At 32.7% G+C, this 16956-nt stretch overlaps 1 protein-coding gene and 1 long non-coding RNA gene across 3 annotated transcripts; one reads left to right on the plus strand and one right to left on the minus strand.

Moving 5' to 3' along the window:
- The first annotated feature begins 1256 nt into the window (after positions 1–1256).
- Positions 1257–7957, plus strand: LOC130825133 (ankyrin repeat-containing protein ITN1-like). The gene is made up of 5 exons (XM_057690184.1): positions 1257–1683; positions 2743–3228; positions 3309–3455; positions 3538–3977; positions 5211–7957. Exons 1-5 carry the CDS (start codon positions 1542–1544, stop codon positions 5871–5873), a joined length of 1878 nt encoding a protein of 625 aa, XP_057546167.1. The 5' UTR covers positions 1257–1541; the 3' UTR covers positions 5874–7957.
- On the minus strand, positions 2876–6201 carry LOC130825134 (uncharacterized). Of its 2 annotated transcripts, XR_009046843.1 has the most exons (7): positions 6062–6201; positions 5590–5836; positions 5419–5514; positions 5182–5289; positions 3546–5069; positions 3095–3412; positions 2876–3015 (listed from the first exon to the last, which is right to left on the minus strand). It is a non-coding gene; the product is annotated as an uncharacterized LOC130825134 (long non-coding RNA). The 2 variants fall into 2 exon arrangements; XR_009046842.1 differs by having other exon boundaries at positions 3546–5836.
- Positions 7958–16956: the final 8999 nt, after the last annotated feature.

A 16956-nucleotide genomic window follows, 5' to 3' on the forward strand; every position in this document is an offset into this window, starting at 1 on the left:
CTTTTATTAAATTTAATACATAAATTGATCCCTTGATCAAGTAAAATAGAAATATAGGAATATATAAATATATAATGAAATGAAAGCATCAAAGAGGTTCAACAATAAAAACAATTGAAAAATATAATGTAAGGATGAACACAAGTGTTTACGAGGTATCTTGGATGTCTCCCCCTCAAATGTAGTTTATTAGATTGAATTCAACATTTACAATGTAATAAACCTCCCCCTATCTTGAGAACAATTCTCTCAAGATCACAAATGCTGATTCTATGAAGAACACTATTAAGTTTCAACTAAGAATAGCTCACTCTCAATATGAGTGTTTGTGGTGATTTTGTTCTATGAATGATACTCCCTTTTATAGAGGAAGGTGAGTATCATTCTTAAAACCTCTCAATTACTCACCATAAAGCACAATTAACACCCCAAATAACTATGACATTAAACATTACAATAAACAATAGAGTAATGCACCACATTATTGCATAATCACTACAAATTCTGACCAAAACAGAATCCAATGTTGAGTGCTTGACTCTCGCTCGGTCGAGCCGCAACCTCGCTCGATCGAGCGAGCCTTCAGACTAGCTACTGACTTGTTCTAGACATTCCGCTTGACCGAGCCAAGAACCGCTTGACCGGTCGATCGTTCCAAACTTCAAACTATTTTAATACGACATCTCAAAAGTACAAAACAAGGCATGTTCGATTAAATGTTTAAAGTTAACGTTATTGTTAAGATTATTGGCACTTGCTTTTAACATATAATAATATTTGTACTCAATTATAATAGCAAAAACATTAATAATGTCTGGAATGCATGTCAAACTCAATTAAAAAACATCTTATGAATAACTATTGATTCTTCTCATCAGCCTCTTGAAAAGTTTATAGAAAAGATTGTCATAGGGCCTTCATAGAGAAAATCATATCTAAAAAAACAAATAATACAAACATTAATTTGAAGAATTAAATTTATAACATGGCTTTTTTAAATCAACATCAATAAATATATGCTAATTATAACGCAAAGTCTAACATAACTCTATATATATATATAGAAGAGATTCAATGAGAAGGGATTGAAAATGAGAAGGATAAGATAGTATCCTTAAGCCTAAAAAACATAATTGTAAAAGTAACTATATTACACAAAAAAGTAACTATGAAATAATTTTCAAAATGTTCTTAATTTATAACATAATATACTTTTTATATATAATAACAAAATAAAATCAAACAAAAATTCTTCCCTTATCCTTATCATTTAAAAATCATTCTTATTTATATATATAAAAAGTAGAAACCCCACCCCTACAACAACAAATAAACAATTCAACAATGTCGGATTTTATATCAATAAACAATGTACTACAGCTAAGTCATTGATAACCTAACAGTTGAATGGAAGAAGAAGCATGTGGCGAAATATGCAAATACAATATTGCTTCCATGTTGTTTTGTTGCGCCAGAGAGATAAACAAGAGATATCATTCAGGCAGTAGAAGTTGACTCACAACCATTCGAGATTCGAGAAGATGATCATAGGAGATCCAGCTGCATCTGTAGGGAAGCCATTTCAGAAACAAGATCATCGCAAGGATGAAGCCCAAGTTCGGAATGAAATTAGCCTTTCAATTCCTCCACCGGCATTTATTTCAAATAGTGATCCACCACTTAGTAAGTTGAATTATTATCTCAGTATATACCTGCTCTTTCTGCATGCATTTATTTCATTATGTTCTTTTGAATGAATTTTATACTAAGCCTATATTGATTGATCAATTGCTTTCATGAGGTGATTGTCATTATCTTTCTGATTTTATTGCTGTGTATTTGGATTTCCACTTGAAATTGATTTTGTTGATGTTGCTGCTGTGTATTCTGATTTCCACTTAAAATTGATTTTGTTGATGTTGCTGCTGTTGATTTGGATTTCCCCTTGCAGTCATTATCTTTCTGAACTCAGTGCTTAATCAAACAAAAAAAAGGGGTAGAGAACATCAGTTTGTTCAAATAGAAATTAAAAACAGAACCTCTATAATCAACTTTGAGCTTACCACTCCGTACGTCCATATTCAACTATGACAACGTTCCATTACCCATAACATTAAGTGGTTACCACCTAGGATGAGGTTTGGAGAGTTGTATGTAAGCAAAGTCGCAACGCAACCTTAACTTTGTTCTCACTAGTCACTCCAAATACCCATTCTTCTTCAACCTCGAAACATTCATCTCAACCACAAAACATTCATCTTCAACATTCATCATCATCTTTAAACTCCCCCCTCTCTTTCTTTCTACTTTCACATTTGCTGACAAATTGATACTATATAGATTTAAGTATTTAACCCTAATTCGCCGAATCCCCAACCGGAACATTTATCTTCAACATCAAAACCTTCATCTTCACACTATTACTTTCACTCCTCCAATTTCCTTCCTTTCTCTCCTCTTTTGCTATCCAAATGAAAGATAAAAGATCGGCTCGGAGAAAATATACTTTAGTGATAATACTCGATATATGATCTGGTGGACTATGTCACTTCATACTAATTAATATAGGGTGTTATCATCTATGGAGCTGTTTTTGATGAATATACCAGATTGTTTCGTCACATCAGTTTTTGAGTTAATGTAAAGTTGAAAACTAATTGAGATGCTAATCATCTGAATGCTATAACAACTGCTCTGAATTCACACATAGTGACACTAACCTTATTTTTCATGTGCAAAAAGATGAAACAAGGGAAAAATTCTTGAGATATGGATTACCTCTCTACCTAGCTGCTATGGATGGAGACTGGGATACAGCAAACAATATTTTTAAGGAAGCTCCCGAATGGATAACCGCACCAATCACCAAAAGGGGAGACACAACTCTGCACATTGCAACAGCTGCTATGCACCTTGAATTCGTAAGACATCTGGTAGACCTTATGGTTAAATCAGATGATCTTCTTGAATCACAAACCACACTTCAAAATACAGCCTTCTGCATTGCAGCCTCATCTGGAAATGTAGATATTGCAAAAGTTATGGTGGCAAAAAATAGACGACTTCCCAATATTAAAGGCAGTAGAGAACTTACTCCTCTTCATATGGCAATCCTTCTTGGCCACAGAGATATGGTGAAATATCTCAAGGAAGTAACGGATGACAGCCTGTTGAACGATGATGATCGTGTTAATCTTCTTACCAGTGCCATAGAATCTGACTTGTATGGTATATAAGAGGTTCCAGTTCTCTCTTCTATCTTGTTGGTAATTTGTTACTCTATTGACAGGAGTTCATTTTGTATGTAGATGTTGCACTTTATTTCATAGATAAGCACCCTCGGTTGGCGACCCGTGCGAATTGGAATGACGAAAGTGTGCTGCACACCCTTGCTCAAAAGCCTTTGCAGAACCTAACTAGCAAGAAAAGCATAAGGAAACACTTTCTGAGCGGATGTCTGTTGTTTTCCTCACTAGTTTGACGTTCAAAAACTAATCCAAAATTGTCTCTTATGTAGTTAGATTGTGATTAATGCAGGGACTTACATGGGCAAAGATGAAGGAGAACATCAACTAGAACTTGCACTTCAAGTGACTCAGAGAGCTTGGAATGAAGTCATCAAATTAGAAGAAACTGAGATCTCAAATTTGATTGCATATCCATCACGACTGCTGTTTGTTGCTGCTGAAATGGGGAATGTTGAGTTCCTAATCACATCAATTCTTTCGTATCCTGATGTCATATGGAAAGTTGATGAAAAGAACAGAAGTATCTTTCACATTGCTATTGAATGTCGACACGAGGGAATTTTTAAGCTTATACACGAAATTGGAGCCATAAAAGCTTTAATCGCGTCATACACTGATCCGCATCAGAACAATATGCTGCATTTAGCTGCAAAGATTGCTCCTCCGGATAGACTCAACTGTGTCTCAGGTGCAGCTTTACAAATGCAAAGGGAGCTATTATGGTTTGAGGTAATTTCTCCGACTACCTTTCTGTTTCACTTTTTCGTGCACCTTTCAAGGCATGCTTGGGTATCGGGTATTGATTGCTAGCATTGTAACAAGTTTATACATAATGCTGTAACGAAAGTTCTATGGTATTGATAGCAAATTTTATTTAACCAAGTGTACGGTGTACGTGTAATATGCGGGTCAAACACATGGAAGTTTGGGTCAATTTGATTTACTAAATTCTAATAAATACATAGAGAGAATATATGGTGAAGATTCATATATAAAACTGAAATCTAAAAGGTTGCAAACAATAATGATAAAAGACTAGGGTATTGGGAATCACTACAATTGTATATGAATATCAATATATACTCATTATTCATAGATTATGGGGCATACGAGATTTTTGGTATTCTTGTCGGCGCGTGTCAAGCGAAAATGTTATTTTTTCACCTAAAGCCACTTTTTTTGTCACCTACTAAGACGACTCGGCTTTTTGGCACATACATTACAAGCCGTGTCGGCTATTTGTTTTGGAAGGTTGTGTGCTTGAAATTTCTAACTATCTTCTTTCAGTGGCTATTTTTAACTATTTCTTTTTGCTTGCTTCTTCAAATTTTTCACACGTACGAATTTACCTATCACTTGGACCAAAATCATCCTAAAAATTATCAAAATAGCTTATATTCCCAAAATGCATTGTAATAAAATAAAATAAGGCAAATAAAGATATAATGGCCTATAATACACCTCTAATAAGTGCAAATAATTTTAATATTTCAGTATCAAATGTTTATTTGGTATTGGATTGATTTCATGAATATATACATACCATGTGGCTTTAAACATCAATTTAAGCTTTTGATTGTATTAATTTCTGAAACCAATGTCATGAAAGTTCACAAGTTCTAATCTTATTCATCGCTTATTTAAAGTGGAATATTTAGCACCAGCTATGAAGACGGTCTATTTTGCATCAATATAACCAGCCCAAAGAACTCTCACGTGAAGGGGTGTCATAGAGCATATAACATATCATGACTCTTCAACCATTGATTAAAGCTTTTAATCGGGTTGGTTCTTCAACAATTTTCTATCTTTCAATCCCACCTATTGAGGAAAAAAAAAGGGAAACTAGCTTAGCCTATTCAAGAAAATTAGCCAAAAACAAATTCTCCATAAAAATTCAGATAAATCAATTACAATTAATCAGATAACCCACCCATAAATAACCTTTCCTGATTTTTGTAGGCTGTCAAAGATGTCGTCCAACCCCACTATGCTGTGGCCAAGAATAATCCGACAGAGGGCCCACAAATGACACCCCAAGCTTTATTTACAGAAGAACACAAGAACTTAAGATTAGAAGGAGAGGAATGGATGAAGAAGACAGCAGAATCATGTACACTAGTAGCAACACTCATTGCAACAGTTGTTTTTACTGCTGCTTTTACCTTACCTGGTGGTAACGATGACAAAGACGGATCTCCGATTCTATTAAAAGATGCAGCATTTAAGGTATTTGCAATATCCAATGCAGTTTCGTTATTCGCTTCTGCAACGTCCATATTAATGTTTCTGTCAATCCTAACATCAAGATATGCAGAAAGTGACTTTCTGAAGTTACTACCTTTCAAGCTAATGGTAGGCTTGTCATCTTTATTTGTGTCCATTGCGACAATGATGGTTGCTTTCACTGCTACATTTTTCATAACTTTCAAAAACGATACGATTTGGATCCCGGCACCTATTGCTCTGCTAGCAGCAATCCCAGTTTTGCTATTTGCATTTCAGCAGTATCCTCTTTTATGGGATATATATAGTTCAACGTATCGGTCATCAACTTTGTTTAAGCCAAGTAAACCACGGAAGCTTTCCTGGAAAAGTAGGGTGCCGAAGGCAAAATTGAGTTAGAAGGAAGTTCCACGTTCTTAATTTCTTATTTTACCAATATTTAGTTTCAAAAACAATAAGTTAAGCACTGTTTTTTCATTAGGGAAAACGCGATCAAAAGCACAACTCCACCATTTCTCTCATTATGACTCTTCCTCTACTAAGCAAAGTAATTTTTCCTGAAAACTGCCAGATAAGTTCATACTTACTATTCAAATTGCGAATTCATCTCTTTAGTTTACTTCGTTACTTCAACTTTAACGCGTAAGTAATTGGCATTGTTAATCTGCATCTCTTCCTAGTAAGTTTCTTTTCCATTTGCATGTTGAATTGAATTAATTCAAGATGAATTCTGGAGTGAGAAAGGGAAAAGCTGATCGAAATTGGGGATTTTTCTTGTTTGTCATGAATTGGGGATTTGAGATGATGAATTAAATGTGTAAGTGGTGATCGTATGGAATAATTTGTGTTTATTTGCTGATTGTATTTTGTTTTATATTGTTAGGGTTCGTGATTTTATAATTTTATGGATTATGGATTTATTGTTAGGGTTCATGATTTTATAATTTTATGGATTTATTCCCAACTCAATTCTTATAACGGACGGTAATTAAGGAATGCTTATCAATTGATAATCTTCAATTTTTCGTTGATTTTATGGTTATTGTTACTAAATTTTTGCACTTTGGTTTATATTGCTCATCAATTGTGACTTGCCGCCCATTTGTTAGATGGTAATAAATGGTGGTAATGAGAATCTTTTGGTTACTTTGATCGCATGGTTGTTCAATTTCAATCATCTTATATTTTTCGTAAAATTCATTCCAATGCATCACCATTGGGAGCTTTCCAATGTATCACCATTAAAAGAGGTGGTATTAGGTAATGATGGAAAATTGTAAACAAAAATATTTTTTTGTGATTAAAGTTTATCTCATTAAAGTTTCATTACCATGGGAATGAGATGAAACTTTTCATTAAATTTTACACTATAAATCATTTCCATTACCACCATATACTACCACTAACCAAACGAATCGTAGATGATTATAAGCCAAACTCAAGTACAAAATTTAAGTGATCGAGCATAGCTAGTAGTTTGAGCATTAATTCTTAGTAATCTGTTGCTATCATATTGATTGGGTTCTGGTTGAGGTTTGGGTTATTCGTTGTGCTAGTTTTGAGATGTTTTGATAAATTTCAGAATAGATGTATAAATGTAGAGAAGGCATGTAGAAATCTTGTATTCCGAGCATGTTGCTGTGATGAATAGGTTGTCTATGAGTGCAGGTAGGTATTATTTTGATGTCGATGTTACAGTTACGCTGTATTTTTGAGGTATTGTTCTGAGTGCAAGTTAGCAGTATCTGTGGCTGTGCTTTTTTTTTTTTTTTTTTTGGTTTATAACAGCTTGTTATGATTAAGAGATTGCTTAATGTTTTTGAATACATAATTGTGTTGATTTAGTATATGTGAAAAGGTAAACTGTTATGATTAAGAGATTGCTTAATACTGTTGAATACTTAATTGTGTTGATTTGCCTAAACCTGGAAGTTTGCCGCTTTTTAATGTTCTATGTAACACAACGACAAGGAAGACAAGAACGAATGATTTTCTTTACTCTGATGATGATAAGAATGATTTTCACCGGTAAAATGAGAATATATTGTTAAGTTGGGATGATCAGTCCCAATATGCTATGCAATGGATTCAATTCAAGGGTACGGGACAAGAGCGAAATGGGCAACAACAGCTTTTGCGATCTTTTTAAATATCATTTGAGGTCCAATTATATTTGTTGCTTCTATTTGCTGCCGCCATGCTTAGCCACCCTACCCTATCCATTAGGGGTGACACCCTCCTTCTACAACCTAGAGGTAGTTGAGCAATTATGAAACCACCACCCCCACTTGTTTTGAAGGCTATAAATAGAGAAAAGGAAAAGGGAGCTCATCATCTCAGATTTCACTCTTTATTTTGAGTAACTTTCATGTATTTTTGATAGCTTTGTTTTTACTTCAGTTAAGAATTAGTGTTTAGCATAACTTTTCTTACAATTCGATTAAGTACCTTCAATTTCCAATTACAATCTTAATTTTATCCTCTATTGTAACATTTTGCAACTTAGATTCTTCAACTATTGATGTATTAATATTAAAGTTTTTCAAAGGTATTACTTTGAAGTTTGAATCATCAAACCATCTTGTTCATCCTTAGATTGAACCTAAAAAAGTAACTTCTATCTTTGCTGTATATTGTTTTCAATTCATGTCACTAAGTTATCTTTGATTGTTTGCTTTTAGTTTCATATATTCATACTTGTAGTTCTTCAACTTATATTGCACCCATCTCTTTAGAACACTCTAGTTTAATTTATTCATCTATGGTTCATGGCTTGTTTGCAATCTACAATTTCAATATGAGTATGAGTGAGTAGCTTGTTTTGGCTTAGGCTAGGCATTATCACCATGTATGTAGTTTGAATTGCTTTCTTTACCTTTGGCTTGGTTGTGTTGTTTATAGTTTAAGATGGATTTTGCTATCATGTTGTAGTGTCGTTGAATTGAGGGCGAGAGTCGATTTTCAATGATAGTCTATGCTTAAAAATTAAGTCATCTTCATGAGAATAGGTAGATGCTTTAATTGGAAATGTTGAATGTGTACTTCATGTCTTAAACTATGCTTAGCTCCATAAGAATAGGTAGTTGAGTATATTTTAAGAAGTTTTTGTTGCTCGAGAGAGAACATTAGTATTTAGGATACGTTCTTCCCCGTAACAAAAACATCCATGAACTCAGGTTAAAATTTAGTAAACACTATTTTGGTGAGAAAACCTAGCATATGCTTCTTTAGCTTATTGATCATTTTATCCTTACTTTAGTTCATTGCATCCTTATTTTATGTTTCATTTTCATCAAGTACTTTTAATTGATTGCTTTAATTATTTCTATCTCCAAACATCTTATTATACGTTTTCGAACACACTAATCGATCGAGAAACTATTGACTTAACCCCCACTCCCTGTGGATTTGACTCGTACTTGCCGACGTACTACGCTACGCGGTGCACTTGCGGTATTACTATTGAAGGACGTAAAGTCCCGATCAGAAACAATCTAACGCCAATTTGAAAATTATATAATGCCAATTTGAAAACTACCTAATGCCAATTTAGGATAGCATCTAATGCCACTTTAAAACTATTTAATGCCAATTTGAAAACTTTTTAATGCCAATTTTGAATACTATCTAATGACAATTTGAAAACTATCTAGTGCCATTTTGAGATAGCATCTAGTGCCAATTTAAAACTATTTAACGCCAAACTGTAAACTATCTAATGCCAACTTATAAAAAATCTTCGAATTCTTGCATAAATTATAATGAATAATATCTAATACCAACTTGTAAGTATTAAATATCACCTTGAAATTTATTTACGTCCAATTTACAGTAACCAATTTGAATAATATGTTATCAAATGCAAAACTAACCTTCTGTTCACTAGCTTTACTTCCATTGTCATGCTCGAGCTAAGCATGCTCATCATTTAATGGAATTACTAAAAACAGAGGAACATCAGATTTTTTTTATTTGATTATAATTTATTGAATTCTTGAAGGAAATAGAACCAAACTTACTTATACTGTCTTTAAAAGACGAATCCCGTTGAGTCTGGGTTACGAAATCTTCGAATTCTTGCATAAAATCATCCATGTTGTTGAAGATGAAGAAAAACGAAATGGAAGGAGAATACTCATTTGAATCTGATATGTTTAGTTTTAATGCATGAAAAATCAGAAAAATTTTGATAATGATTACATTACCTCAGTTTCCATTAAGTTTTGCAATCATGGCCTTGGAATATACAAGGTTATCTTGGGGACTGTTTGCTGCTGGAGGCTGCCTTTTTTTTCTTTATATTAATTTCAATAATCTGATGGGTCTAGACTTGAGGAACCGTCTCTCAAGAGAGTTACTGTTAAGTATAACATGCATGATTGTACATTATTGAACATTTGTACATACTCAATATTTATAACATTTGATCTTTTGTGTGTAAATTGTAACATATATGTAGATGTATATATTTTTATCGTATTATCACACGTTTATTATGAATGAAATGATGTTAAGTACTCAGACTTTTCGGCGATGAATCATTCCGCCAAGAATATAGTTAGAATTTAATCAAAAACAAACAGACAATCATATTCAAATAAGGATGTTGCTATCGAACATTCAACACAATTTCATTCATGTTCAACAAATCCATATCAAATTACATACTTCATTCGTTAAGTTAAACTACCATCGCTAACTAAGAAGGCTTTTTAAACTTTCTCAAAATCCTTTCAGTCTCTTCTTTCCTATGTGTCATATCATCCATTTGTCTCTTTAAGATTAAATACCTCATCTTTAAGCTCTTTTTTTTTTTTCCTTTTCAAGCCGTATTATTAAGTCTCTCTGCCATTTTGTACCCTCCGGAGCAATCCATCTAAAGTATGTGCATCCTAATCCGTCAACCAAGTAGAAAGGGCAAAAAACAAAGTTCACGCCCTGGATCGAAGTCGCTCCAATCTGTATTAATCTCAACTTCATAACCACAATCACAAAGCTTTTCAATACAATGCTCCTTTGACATCTACATAATACATATAATATAGAAACGTAAGTGAACTTTCAAAAATAATATTAACATTTATAAATTGAGAGTAAAATTAATATAATACCTTATGTTACCTTCAAAAATTGATTGAAAAGAAAAAGAATGATATAGAATGGATATAATGAAGTATGGGAAATGATGGAGCTATTTATAGAACATCATTACAACGACTATTTTTAAGTTCCTAACGGCTATTTTTCTAATTAACAACGACTACTCTAGTTTATTAAAAAAAAAAAAAAAAATGAAATCGCTGTTACTAACAGCGATTAGTAACAGCGACTTTGGAATTAAGTTGTTAAATAATTTTATTTTTTTCAAATTTTCCAGTAAAGGCTGTACATTCTGAGTTATCATTCGAAAGCCCATTTGTTTACAAAATGCAGCTGATGAACCCAAGCCAGTGCCTAAAGGAAGTTCAGTATATATATGTAGTGACTTTTAAAAAAACCCACATGATTCAAACTATAAATTTAACAAAACCCCAAGAACGTAACCTGTATTGAACACCCATTTTAATCCCAAGAGACATATCAATACCACCGAGAACTTCTAGAACTGCAAAATACTTGGCAGGTGCTTCAACGACATATATCTAAATGGCTTAGTCCCAGTTTCTCTAACCAACATTTGAGTTTATGAAAATGCATCACTCTTTGTATATGAAATTGCTTAATTAGCATCATTCAAAGGATATAAATTTAATTATAAAGGATTGGAATTTGGAAATCATACAATGAAAATGAGACTTAAAAAGAGTTCATGAAAAATGTTCAATTTTAAAGAAAAATCAAGTAATGATGACAGTGAGAGTCATTCTGATACACTTGCTGCTTGACCATTGTCTTTAACAAAATCATTGTCTTTAAATTATAAAGGATTGAATTTGGAAATCATACAAGGAATTGAACCCAGGTTTAAAGCAGGGAAGACAATGTGTATTGTTATCAACTGATCTATCAATTTACAACATTCCATTACACTGTATCCGCCCCTACTAACAACTATAGAAGAAGCAAGCTAGAAGTCCTGTGAAAGTTGATTAGTGAAAATTGATTAATTAATTGGTAACTTTACAATATGCAGAAGAAATCTTGCATTTAGATAACAGGTTTTATTGTACTTTTCTTAGTTTTGCAACGGAGACTTGATAGCTATTGCTCTATGACTACCTAAATTACAGAAACAATTGCCTCCATTAGCACATGTACTACGATCCTAAGTTCTCTATTTTCCCCCCGTACTTGATATATGCAAGGACATTCACATAAGTCAATAGAGAAGGGCCTAAGAACAAGTTTTAATAAGCAATACCAGCTGAACCAGGTTGATGTATTTCAAACTTGTGTGTTGGCAGAAACCTAACAACAGCTTCACGCATTCCTTGGAACACTCTCCCAGTCTACATCTATGTTCAAAGTTGATCCCGCTCTCTGAGCCACTCCAAACATCTATGTGAAATAAAATCTCTGGCTTCAACATAAGACATGCCCTCGAGACGATAATTAAAGTCTCCAAAAATAAGATGACAAGTCTACTTCTGACAACTCCAGTATTACATCAACTGAGCAAAAAGCTCATACCCTGTAAGACGCATCCATAGTTGTGAGAACATTATAATTGTCCATGCATAATGAAATATGGAGAATAACATTAGCTCCACACAGAATTTGAGCATCAGATGATCAACTAATCAATTGGGTCCTTGATCAACATAATAATCAAAATTGTCAGTGTCACTATATTAGTCTTCTTTTTTTTCCTTTCATTTAATCATAATTAATCATTAATCTTTTGGATATCTTCATGAATTGTTAAACTTTTTGGGGGCATGATATTTTCAATAATGCATGGTTCAATGGGAAAACAAAATCCCACTATAGCAAATCAAAGCCCTAATGTAACAATAATTTTAGGTTTCGATATGCAGGAATTAAGAATTAAGAAAAGAAAGGATTATAGAAAAAAATCAACTAAAACAATAATGAAAAATGAAAACCCAGTAATTTTACAAACCAATGCAAAACCCTAGAAAAAAACAAGAATTACCAGTAACAGTGAAAAGGAGAACCAAAATGACACCATGAGCTGAAGATCAAGATATCAAAAAAAAAATAACTTAATTCAAGCAAGATCCCATTCACAAATTTTCAACTGATGAACCAGACAAGGAAAGAGGAAAGAGGAGAGAGTAATCAACCATTAATTGAAAAGAGCAAGTTTAGTTTAGTATGAAAATGCAAGATTAAAGAAAAAAGTAGGTTTATTTTTCTAATTTCTGTAAAATCCCTCAAGCATCTTGAAATGAAACGAAATAAAAATCAGATGAAGATAAAAAAAACCTGTTAAGAGATTAGCAATAGTTTCAACAGTTCCACTTTTGCTGATCCCAACTTCATAACTCCTCGTAATAAAGCTTTCCTTATAAGACAGCCCATCATCAGTCAAACTACTCAATCGGAGCTGGTCCGCCTACCCAATAGAACCTGACCCAATTTCAGTAACCCCATTGTCAGTTGTCGTAGAAACGGATAAAGAAAGATCGGGGCGTTTCGATGCAGAAGTGTAAGAAAACGAAACGTTTCGAGGACGAATTAGGTTAGGTCAAGACAGAACAATTAAAATCAAACCAAAAACAGTGAGGATAAAGAAGAAATATCTGATTGCATGTAGAAAATGATGATTTGAAAAAGGAGACAGAATGAGAAGAAATTATGATTGCATGTAGAATACAAGGTATTGCCTTCTCAGGAGACACATTATCATATACACAAACTGATCTATTATAGAAGAGACTCAACTGACAGGATCCAATGGAGATACTTGGAGAACTTCTGCCAACAACATTCATAAATTATAATTCCAAAAATCAGATGAAAAGAAAGATGATAACTAAAATGAGAACGAAAATCGAACCAAATTTGTCAAGAATCAAAACGAAAATCAATCAAAACACAATTTCATTTGAGCAAATGTGAATAGTGTTGATTGCTTACACTCTTTTTATTTATAGATAATGGATATAATGGATATTAATTTTGATTCTTATCAGTAGAAAAATAAGATAAAAACAAACTCGGAGAGCAATGTAAAACACCACTTAGAAAAGCTTTTTCAACTTATGTTTTAATTCCTTATGTTTACGATTTACTGATTAGGTTAATTTATCTTTACTAAAACTGTATTTTACTAGCTTTTTCTATGTAATTGTTCGCTTTGATTTTTTCTTTCAAGTGACATACTACATATGTGAATTCTACTTCTTATTGGAGATCAAATAGTAGAAAAAACAGTGTTTACGCTATATTAATGATGGATGTTGCTGAACAAAAATGATGGTTGTGGTGGGAGGATTGTTGGACATTTACGGCCCGTTTGGTTAATGGTACTAAATGGTGCTAATGGGAATGATTATAGTGTAAAATTTCATCAAAAGTTTCATGTCATTCCCATGGTAATGAAACTTTGATCATAAAAAAGTTTTTTTGTTTATAAATTTCCATTACCACCTAATACCACCTCTCCTAATGGTAATGCATTGAAATGAATTTTATGAAGAAATGAAATGATTTAAGTTGGACAAGCATGGTCATCAATTAGCTAAGAGATTTTTCAACCAAAATTACACTAGTTTTTCATTCCTATTACCACAGTTTATTACCACCTGCCAAACGAGCCGTTAGAGCAGATTAAGACATTTCCTATGTACTTATTTGTAGTGGGACAAATAAGTATTACTTCCTCTTATTCTTTTTATTAGCCTCATTTTTAAATAGGGTTAAGTCATCCTATTAATCTCATTTTTATTTTTAGTATGTATTTTTTTACCTTATTATTCTTGCTCACATTAACTCATTACAATGAACTAGTGAAAAACCATCAAAATAATTTACTTATTACCCTTTAAGTGATCTTATTGGACCCACCTAAAATTGGCGAAAAATCAAACGGGACTAATTAGAAGAATAGGAGAGAGTATTACTTGTCCAAAGTGATTTGAAACATATGTTGTGAATACGTAACAAACAGAAGCTCATAAGGAGCTTTGCTCATTCGAGCAGAACTTGGGTCGTTTGAACACATTGTTGCTCATTCGAGTAAAACGCAATTTTCGAGACAAAATGCTACTAAAAGTTGTTTTGGCATTTGCTTGATCGTTTGAACAGCCCTATTTAGTCGCATATGTTTATGGAATCTCATAGTTATCATTTATTGGAAATTGCATGAAGAGAATAATAGATGTGATTATTCTGTACTATTCATTTTAAAGAATTCCTATATTCTTGTTCTTTCCCTCCCACACGAACATGTAAAAAACTTTAAAACTCTTTGTCCTTTTTTCGATTTTACAATCTTTTTGAACACATACTCATTTATTCTACACACTTTATACTAAGGGTGATAGTGTAGTCATTTGTATCTCATGTTGAGTTTCATTATACATTTTCAATTATCGTTATGAGAGAAATATCACGAGAAAGAAAGTTTCCATACACCTATAACTAGTGTAAGTTTCCGAGTGACATCATTGTTGCAATCAAATCTTCAAAGTGTTATTCAACTTGGTTGATCATACAAACAAAGAGCACATCAACATTCATACAACAAAATACAAATTTATATCTTGTAATTTGTTAATTACTCTCATTGTGTTTGTTTGCATTATATTTCTAATAAAATTAAAGGTATATTGAGTTGTTAACCCCTTGATTAATTAAAATAAAAATATATATGATAACATTTAGGAAAAACTATCTAGAATAATTCAACCATTTTATGACTTTCCTACAATAATCTCACCTATTGATTAACCATGAAAAATTAAAGTTGGAATTATTCATAGTTAATCAATAAGTGAAATTATTGTAGAAAAATCATGAAAAAATTAGATTATTCTAGATAATTTTTTCTAACATTTATCAAATGCAAATGTGCTGTCATATCAACAACCTCTAAATAAGTTTGTAGAAAAGGTCTTCATAGACAAATGATGCAAATACTAGAAAAATTGAATACGTAACACGACTATTTTAAATACAACATGAATAAATTAATGCTAATCTCAAAGTCTTAACATAACTCATGCTATATTAACTATTAGTAAACAAATGACCATTTGTTGAGTTCTTTTGAGTTAACACAACTCATGCTACATTAGCTATTAGTAAACAAGTTTATAATTGCCGTAAATGCCAAAGAATTTAATGTTAAGGACATGTTGAATGATGTAGAAATCCTCTCCTTATATTGTATTTTCTTCCGATTATTGAAATAGAAACCATTTTATCTGCAATTGAACCTTTTAATGTTAGCATACTTGGTTTGGCTGGTATCTATTATAGTCGGGTTGATCAAAGTATTCAAGTTTTGATTGATCAAAAATCAAAAGTTTGATTTCAAGAAAAAAATTCAACAATCATTTCAAGTATCACAGATAAAAATAATCAGCAACAATCTGAATCTGAATCTCTAATAATGTTTTCCAATGCAACCCATTTTTTGAACCAAGTGGGCCAAGCTTGGTGGACATATGAGTTATGATCGTCGTTTAGCAAGGGCTAAGCGGGCTATCGCCTAAGGCCCCAAATTTTTTTGGGCTCAAAAAATATTTTTTCATATACATTATTAATATCAACTTGAATTAAATTTAGGTTTAATTTATATTTTTTTCTATCTAATATGAGTTACTATTATTTTTTTATAAAATAATTAATATATCAACAATACAAAACAAAATAAGTATTATATACTTATTAGGGCCTTTTTTATCTATCCGCTCTAAAGTCGAAAAATGAAATAAGATGGCCATGGGTGGACAACCAATTCGTTAAGCTTAAATAACTTACAACCAATACTTCAAAAAAATTCATATCTTATTTATGATGAATTGAAATTTCTTGGGTCTAGACTTAGCACCAAACCGTGTCAATTCGTTCTACTAATTACTGTATCAAATGCCTTCACTTCTCCCTCTCTCAAACTCGGTTCATCACCACTCCCACGCCATAATTGTTGCCGGCAACAACCATTCCTACGCCATAATTGTTGCCGGCAACCGTCACTCGCACGCCATCATTGCTGCCGACAACCAACACTCCACGCCTTGAAGGAACCCAGCAACCCGCAGAGTCTCACCCAGCAAAGAAGCGACTGCGACGCCTCCTCAACTCTTTCCTATCGTTTTTGTGAGTTATTCTCCCCATTTTAATTCTTGTTTAAAAAATTTAGTTATGAGTTAAATTAATGATTTCTGTCGAAATTTGTTGTGGTTAGTTGTAGATTTGTGTTTTAAACTTTCAGTTATGGTTAGTTTATGTTAGGCGTTAGCAATGGAAATTAGGGTTGTGGTGGTAGTAGTACATTTGCCTTCCATTCAGGGCCGAAATAGGATTTGGAATTGGGGGCCAAATCGACATATACTAGCAAATTATTATT

Source organism: Amaranthus tricolor, chromosome 10 (genome assembly GCF_026212465.1).
Source record: "Amaranthus tricolor cultivar Red isolate AtriRed21 chromosome 10, ASM2621246v1, whole genome shotgun sequence".
Classification (NCBI taxonomy): domain Eukaryota; kingdom Viridiplantae; phylum Streptophyta; class Magnoliopsida; order Caryophyllales; family Amaranthaceae; genus Amaranthus; species Amaranthus tricolor.